The sequence below is a fragment of the Rhodamnia argentea genome, chromosome 1, assembly GCF_020921035.1.
Source record: "Rhodamnia argentea isolate NSW1041297 chromosome 1, ASM2092103v1, whole genome shotgun sequence".
Lineage (NCBI taxonomy): Eukaryota > Viridiplantae > Streptophyta > Magnoliopsida > Myrtales > Myrtaceae > Rhodamnia > Rhodamnia argentea.
Genome location: NC_063150.1, coordinates 8719887 through 8728924, shown reverse-complemented (window position 1 = coordinate 8728924; position 9038 = coordinate 8719887). Strand labels below are relative to the sequence as shown.

The following is a 9038-nucleotide window of genomic DNA, read 5'->3' as shown; positions in this document are numbered from 1 at the left end:
CGTTTTCTGAGCCGAAAAAAGAAGAAGAAAAACCTGGTTTTCTTTGTGAGGGTGAAGTATGCTGAAATCTGAGACAACCATACTTAATCCATTTATGGCCTCGCCATATGTAAACCTTCCGAAGGCTTGAGGGAGAACTTGTTCTCTTTGGATCTTAATGAGCATTTCCCGTATGCTAACAAAATGGAAGTCAGTCGTACTTCGGCAAAGGATGTGCATAAACACAGTTCTTCAGGTTTGCTATGTCGTTGAAAGTGGCACCACTGCCACTGTCAACAGTCAACGCCGCAAGTTTACTGTTGGATGAGTTCTGGATTTGATGGAACTTTTGCAGTCTTCGAATCAACAACGACAACTTTGCACTTGGATGTTTTCATCAACATAGAGGTTGGTTCTTTGCCCACAAAAGAGGCAACTATGCCCGTGCCATATCTCAGTTATTCCAAAACCATGGTTCTGTCATCCCTCTTAACCTCAACACCGATCCTATTGTTCAATCACATATCCTACTGTCAATAGCCATATGTTGACAATAAGCAGCTTAACTGCTCATCCACATTTTCTAAACCGAAAGGTTACCACTGCAATGTCTCTCAAACTTGATGCCAGTCCTTCGTGACCCACCTCACTATACAACTCATCGCACACCATTGCTCCGCTGCTTGGCACAGATGCGTTGGGCATAGTCCCCTTCAACAACATCAGATCCACTGACGAAAAGAAAAAGTTATGGTAACTTGGTCATATTTCCAGGTTCTTGCTATTGCGCGGGAGGTATTGACTAGCATCAGGCGTCTTACACTGTGGCCGAAGGTGACAGGTATGTCACCATGGCCATTTCTGATTCCAAGGCGTGTCCTCTTGCCAGGCTCTTCTTTGTCAGAACTACTGTACGGGTGTGGATCTTGTTGGTGGTTCAAACATTCTCATTCCCATTGTGCAAAAGATTCCGAGAGTAACTTCTGCTATTGTCCCAGTCGATATGCCGAAGGTGGGCCTGGAAATCTCAACTGTATGCCTGACCGGAAGAAGTTCCTTTCAAGTTGGTTCTTGTGATAGTTTGTCATCAAACCTCTCTGCTAATTCTGTCCAGCAACACTTCATGCCTGATTGGCAGAAGTTACCCTATTCGTGTCCTATTATTGGCTCAGGTAAGGGCAGTTTTACAGTGTGTGACTATTGCAACTAGATTAACATCCGATAATCCAAAATAATGCATCCAATACTAAAAAAAATCGAGTATGAAGTTATTCCATTTTCTTGCAGACGCCATTTTGCATACCATACTTAGGGATGTTGCACTTTCTTTTCACATGCACACTAAACCTTTTTGCTCTCCCATCCTATCTATTTGGCACCTTCCTGTCTAGCTCCAATGCTCCATTTGATGCATTTGATCTCTCTGATGATTCTTCCTCACTTATATAGATTGAAATTCAACACATAAATCTCATTTGCTGTCTATTTGTATTGTGACTTCATGCAAATATTCATCATTTACTTCTTCATTTGCAACGCGACATTTTTAAGTCTATGGTTTATTCCCTCCTAACCTATAATTTGCAATCGAACACTTCCACGACTAGGGATGTTGCATTGATGTGACATTACAGCTTTAGGATTGGCAAAGTAACCAAGCAGGCAGCAAAATTTATCTACTTTCGATGGCTTCTATATGAATTTGCTTCCAGAGAAAAGTGGCATAGAAAAGAGTTTTATTATCTACTGCAAAAATACATAGGCTGACTTAGGAGAGGATGCGAGTTAGCATTCCGACACGAACCATATGTTGGAGTTGTAAAATCGGATTGGTTATGTCAGGCAAATTATTTGGAGAATTTTGAATGCTAAAAATTAGAATTTGTTATCTCACAGTTCCCTTATAGACTTATTATTTGCTTTGGATGCTGGCATTTGTATTGGATTCTTATGTCTTTCGCTTTTCAGCTATTGTCTATACAGATATCTAACAAAGCCAAGAGACAGAATTGTCAAGGAGAAACTGTTCAAGCAAAATGGTGGTTTTCTGTTGCAACAAAAGTTTTCACCTTATGTTAGAGATAGAAAAGCAACAATCTTTTCCGTAGAAGATCTGCAAAGCGCAACAGATAACTACAGCCAGAGCTGGTTCCTTGGTCAAGGAGGGTTTGGCACGGTTTACAGATGGATGCTACCAGATGGTACCATTGTTGCTGTGAAGAAGTCAAAGACCATCGATGGGGGTCAAATCGAGGATTTTACTAATGAAGTGGCTGTTCTATCACAGGCTAATCGTTGGAACACAGTAAAATTGATAGGAAGTTGTTTGGAGACTAAATTTCCTTACTAGTGTATGAGTTCTTCCCTAATGGCACCCTGTCACAGTATATTCGTCAGCAGGATAAAAATTGTTCCTTTCATGGGAAGACGGGTATCGGATCGCATGTGAAGTCGCTAGCGCAGTAGCATACATGCATTCTGCAGCTATAATTCCCATTTATCATCGGGACACAAAGCCATCTAACATTCTGCTGGATGACAAGTATACTGTAGAAGTCTCTGATTTTGGTACCTTGAAGCCGGTTCCATTTGACAAACCTGACAATGGCCATGCAAGGCACCTTTGGATACTTGGACCTGGCGTACCTCCAATCTTGTCAGTTCACAGAGAGAAGTGACGTGAAAAGTTTCGGAGTTGTGCTAGTTGAGTTAGTTATGGGGCAACAACTAACATCCTTCTCAGGAGATGATGAAGAGGTGACATTTTGTTGCTAGCTTTGTCTTGCTAATGAGAGAATGCCATTGTCAGAGATCCTGGATCCTGTTGTGGCCAATGAAGCAAAGTCAGAGGAAGTTCTTGCAGTAGCAATGCTTGCTATGAGGTGTCTGAGATTGAATGGGAGAAAGAGGGCCTACCATGAGAGAGGTTGCCACGGAGCTTGAGGACTTGGGAAATCTCAAAGTTTCTCTCAGACAAGTGAAAATCCTTACGCATCTGAAGATGGACAACCTGGTGAAGCCAATGAAGAATCGATTGATTGTGCATCCATGTCACTTGAAGTTATATCAATCTCAGTACACATCAAGCTTGACCATTTGGTGTTCACACTGAACTTAATGTTTGTTTATCCTAGACAGCTTTGGACATAGCATATGTAGCATGCAGTTAGCAGCAGCAATTATCAGAATCACCAGAAGATACTACTCAGTTAAATGATTCTTTTTTGCTTCAGTTTCATGTTTTTCTTAAGCACTGAATACCTAACCAAACTTTATTCTGAAGATTTGCTGTAAATTAAGGTGGGAGAGTTCATTCCCGTGGATTGACATTAAATGGTTAATTCTCTTTGTATTAGATGATTGATTCAGTTCTCTTTTTCCCAATCAACGATGCATGGTGCTCTGGATATTTTTCACACTTACTACATCATAAACTGTAGTTTCTGATTCCTACTACAGACTTTTCACATGCACACATCAACTTTGTGAATAACTTGTTGGAAAATATCTAGCGAATATGTTGAAGCTGCTCACTTTCCTCAATTGCCTTTCGAGTAATCCTTCAGGTGATTTTGGTATTGAGGCCTTGTGCTTCTATCTATCAATTTCCACAACATTGTTTATAGCCAAGGGATAGCCAGGCGTAGACTGAGCTTCTGCATTTCGGAATTGCTTCTTGACAAAATCCATAGCATAAATAGGAGAGAATTATTTCTGTTGTGGTTTCTTCAGAAGATGCATCACTGTCGATGACAATCAAGTTGTCCAGTTTACCAACATGATCCTCAGAATCCCTGTGAAATTTGGCTGCTTCATGCCACGTTTGCAATGAGAATTTTGCGTTCTCGAGTTAAGACCGAGTCAATTGATGATGATTGAACTTAGGGGCTGAAGATTAATGATATGATTTGATAAGAAACTAGACCAAGCTAAATTTTCCACAGCATATGCTTGCTGCTGAATACATACAGCGCGTGCTTCTTGATTGCAAATTTCTCTACCCCTCAATCTATTCAGAACAGAGACGCTGCTTGTGCATCAGGCAACATCAATTTCACAAGAGTAGTGAAGTTGCGTTCAATGAGAACTTCATTATGGCTTCTTGTCATAACCATGTAATCCAATTTCTTTGGCACACATGAAACACATCATATTGGCTTCTGGCTGATGTCTTGGTGACCAAGAACTCTTGTTGCTCAATTTGACATAAAATAGTCTCTCGTTCAATGCATCTGCGACATCCAAGCTGGTTACAAGGCAACAACACTCACCCTCGGACCAGCGTGATGTTTGATGAGGATGGAAACATCATTGGTCTTGATTTGAGCAAGGAATCAACCCCTTGCAGTACCAACAGTTCGTCAAGCCTTTCTAACTGGAGCATCTTCCTAGGCTAAACTTGGCTTTCATCGTCCACCATACTTGGTATTCCTATCTACCCAGCAGCATGTGAATTCCAATTCCAGGCCGTTGAGGATGGAGCTGGATTTGCTGGTGATGAAGCAGGCAAGCAGGAGTGCTGTGTTTATTTATCTGGCGACAACGTGATGTGTGGGAGGCATTGGATGGACACGTTTTTACCAGCACATTTTGCACTAGTCGACGAGGACCGCATTTGGGGGCCGCCAACACTTGCAGCTAGCAAGGGAAATAGGAACTATCCGAAAGAGAGGTGAGATGGGAGGTCAGATATCGAGTTGTGTGAGTTCTTCTGACTTGCGTGCTGGGGAGACAAGGGGCAGTAACTGGAGGGCGGGCCTAGACACAGAAGCTACCGATATTAGGCCTAAGACGGCAAATGAAAGTGTGAATCAGGGTTAGTATATGTATATGTTTTTGCCTTCATGCAGGGCACGAGTAAGTTGTATGTCCCACCAGTTGAGTAGTTTCTCCTTTCGCTCTGCTGTTGTTCTGGTCACGGTTCTTTGTCAAAATCTAGTAGTTTCTTACAAAATCAGAATGTGTACCGGAGACCCGTCTTGACTTCAATCAGAGTAGGAAAAGCATAAGTCGCAGGGGAAGCGCATGCTTTTTGATCTGTTGAGTGAGTGTCTTCAGCTAGAAATGATAAAAGTGCAAGATGTCAAGAATCATAAGAAAAACTAAACTTCTGCGAAATAGGAAAAGTCTCTACATGGGACAAAGGTTGTCATGTTCAGGAAAAGCTTTTCCAAAGAGATGATCTGAATCATCACGGGCTCAGCCCCACTATATGATTGACTGTGTTGATCTGGATCATGAATTCTGGTGAACTCCGCCCTGCGGTCCACATAGGTGACAGCTGAGACCTGCCCGGTCCACATTTACCCGGTTCAGGGAAAAATTTCACACTTGCTTTATTCTTCTTCATGCAGCTTGGGAACAAATTATTTGCAGTCAGCATCATTTTTCCGCTAGGGTGCTACATCTCATGTAACACAAACAGATATGGCTAATTACAATTCCCAATTAGAAGATCAAGCCAAGCAAAGGGCTGAAGTATCTTATTTCACACGCACTCGCGCGCGTGCAGGCACCCTCTGATACTGTGGCTTCTTAGTTATCTCCAACTCCAACAGCTTCTGCGTTTTGTTTTCTTTTCCCCTGACCCAGATATGTTCCCTTCTTGCAATGCATGACTCCATTGATGTTTTTGTGGATTGAGGGAGTGATGTGCAGACAAAAGAAACCAATTTCTTTTGGCTTCTAGAAAAGATAAATATGTGATTTATGTGATGCAGGCACTTCTGGGGTAGAAATACCTAAAGAGAAGAGTCAAAAGCAATGAAAAATGCCACATGGTTCTTTGCCTCTTTTGGCGCAAACCAAGCATGTGCACATGTCATAGCACTTATAAAATTCGAGGTGCCCCAAGATCTTGCAGGATCAGTGGAATTGCCTTGCAGGTGACTTTTTTGTCTGCCAGTCAACCATCCTGGTTGTTGATGAGGGTGGAGGGATCTCAAACTCGAGATGTCCATGGAAGACATAGAAGGCTTGATAAAACACTCATAACATGAGTCATGCATGATGTCTCGAAGGCGGCTTTCTATGGCCAGTTAACCACGGCAAGTTTGCACTTGCATTCTTGACTTCGCTGCTCACATCAACAGGTTGGTTGGTTCTTTGCACAAAAATCACAACATACGGTTGTGCCGAATTTCAGTTATTCCAAAACCATCATGGATGTGTCCCCGCTGTCAATGTTAACACCAATCCTGTTACTCTTGCCTCTGTGTCATCACATATGCCACTGTCAACAACCATATGTTGGTGGAGAGCAGGTCGACTGCTCGTCCCCATCATCTAAGCTGAAAGGTTACCTCTGCAGTAGCCCTCAAGCATGCCAGTCCTTCGTGACATTTCGGTCTACCTCGCCATTCAACTCACCGCTCACCATTGCTTCGCTCCTCGGTTCAGATGCCCTGGCCATAGCCACCGTCAGTAACATCAGATCCGCCACGGAAAAGATACCCGATGGTAACCTGGTCATAGTTCCAGTGTCCTGCTTTTGCTCAGGAAGTATTTACCAGCATCAGGCCTCTTACACTGTGGCCAAGTCCGAGACATATTTCACCATAGCTAACAATATATTCCAAGGCCTGTCCACTTGCAGCGCTCTACTTGATCAGAACTATTATGCGGAAGATGATCTTGTTGCGGGTGCACAGCTGCTAGTTCCCCTGAGATGCACGTGCCCTAGTTCTAATCAGACAGTCAATGGAGTTAAATCCTTGCTTACATACATGGTGACAGCAGGTGATTCCGTATATTCAATTGCAAAAAGATATGGCGCGACTCTACAAAGTGTCCAGGAGGCAAATATGATGACAGACCCCTCTATAATATACACTTCTACTCCCATCCTCGTTCCCCTCAATTGTGCAAAGAATTCCAAGAGCTCCTTCTGTTATTGTCCCAATGGATATGCCGAAGGCAAGCGTGGAAATGGCCTAAATTGCATGCCCAACCGGAAAAAGTTTCCTTTCAAGCTGGTTCTCATGATAGGTAGTCATCAAATCTATCTGCTAATTCTGTCCAGCAACACCTCATGCCTGATTGGAAGAGATTACCCTCTTCGTGTACTAGTATTGGCTCTGACGATGGTAGTTAGAAAGTCTGTGACTGACTGTTGCAGTGAGAGTTACATTCAATAATGCCAAATAATGCATCCACTACTCACAACGAAATTTCGAGTGTGGAATTATTCCATTTTCTTTCATGTGCCATATGGCGTACCACGCTCAAGACCGTCGCACTTTCTTTACACTCATGTACACTAAGCCTTTTGGCTCTCTGCATCTTATCTATTTGGCACCTTCCTCTCTTGCTTGAATGCTCCATTTGACGCACTTGATCTCTCTGATGATTCTTGCTTGCTTTTAGATTGAAACACTACACACGAATCTCATTTGCTGTCGATTTGTACCGGGGCTTCATGCAAATGTTCATCGTTTACATCATTTGCAACATGACATGTTAAGTCCATTGTTTAATCTCTCCTAAGCTATGTTTTGTGATTGAGTGCTGTCTCCGCTGGGGATGTTGCAATAACGGGACAGTACACCTTTAGGATTGGCAAAGTAACCAAGAAATTGCAGGCAGCAAACTTTGAATATTTTAGATGGCTTCCTGGCAAATTTGCTTCAAGAGACAAGTGTGTAGAAGAGAGTTTTATTATCTACTTCAACAACCAATCCATACGGTGACTTAGGAGAGCATGCAAGTTAGCATTCTGCCATGCTCCATACATGGGAACTGTAAAATCGTATAGGTCATCTCAGGTGAATTATTAGGAGAATTTTGGATAGACGAAATGCGTCATCTCACTGGTTCCTTATGGACTTATTGTTTGCTTTAGGTGCCGGCATAGGTGTGGGATTCTTGTGTCTTTCGCTTTTCAGCTATTGGCTATACAGATATCTAAGAAATCGAAGGGACAGAATTGTCAAGGAGAAACTGTTCGAGCAAAATGGTGGTTTGCTTTTGCAACAGAAGTTTTCACCTCATGGAAGAGATGGAAGAGCGGCAATATTCTCTGAAGAAGATATGAGACGAGCAACAGATAACTACAGCCAGAGCCGGTTTCTTGGTCAAGGAGGGTTCGGCACAGTTTACAAAGGAATGCTATCAGATGGTACCATAGTTGCCGTAAAGAAGTCGAAGACCATCGATAGAGGCCAAATTGAGCAGTTTATTAATGAAGTGGTTGTCCTATCGCAGGTTAGTCATCGGAACATTGTAAAATTGATAGGATGTTGCTTGGAGACTAAGCTTCCTTTACTAGTGTATGAGTTCATCCCCAATGGCACTCTGTCCCAGCATATTCATCAGCAGGACAAAGATTGTTCTCTTTCATGGGAAGATCGGTATCGAATAGCATGTGAAGTTGCTGGAGCCATAGCATACATGCATTCTGCAGCTTCAATTCCCATTTATCACCGTGACATAAAACCTTCGAACATTCTGTTAGATGACAATTATACTGCTAAAGTCTCTGATTTTGGTACCTCAAGGCCAGTTCCTTCTGACAAAACTCACCTGACGACGGCCGTGCAAGGTACCTTCGGATACTTGGATCCAGAATACTTCCAATCTAGTCAGTTCACAGATAAAAGCGACGTGTACAGTTTTGGGGTAGTGCTGGTGGAGTTACTTACGGGGCGGAAGCCGACATCTTTCTCAGGAGACGACGAAGGGAGACATCTAATTGCAAGCTTTGTCATGCTAATGAAGGAAAACGGTTTGTCACAGATCCTAGATCCTGTTGTGGCTAATGAAGCAGAGGCGGGGGATGTTCTAGCAGTGGCAATGCTTGCCATGAGGTGTTTGAGATTAAATGGGAGAAAGAGACCTACCATGAGAGAGGTTGCCGTGAAGCTAGGAGGACTAAGGAAATCTCAAAGTTTCTCTCAGACCAGCCAAAGTCCTTTCTTATTTGAAGATGGACTAGCCGGTGATGCCGATGAAGAATCATCGATACCCAACACATCCATGTCAGTTGAAATGGAATCACTTTCTGTATCGACCGCGAGCTAGAACATTCGGCATTCATTCTACAATGTTTGTTTACCCTAGAA

At 42.8% G+C, this 9038-nt stretch overlaps 1 protein-coding gene and 1 pseudogene across 1 annotated transcript; both read left to right on the top strand.

Moving 5' to 3' along the window:
- The first annotated feature begins 183 nt into the window (after positions 1 to 183).
- LOC115740247 lies at positions 184 to 3408 on the top strand (annotated as a pseudogene).
- Positions 3409 to 3945: 537 nt separating this feature from the next.
- On the top strand, positions 3946 to 8997 carry LOC115740284 (wall-associated receptor kinase-like 9). Its single transcript, XM_048276582.1, has 3 exons — positions 3946 to 4678; positions 5700 to 6966; positions 7820 to 8997. The coding sequence occupies exons 2-3, from the start codon at positions 6141 to 6143 to the stop codon at positions 8995 to 8997; spliced, it is 2004 nt and encodes a 667-aa protein (XP_048132539.1). The 5' UTR covers positions 3946 to 4678; positions 5700 to 6140.
- The last annotated feature ends 41 nt before the right edge of the window (positions 8998 to 9038 follow it).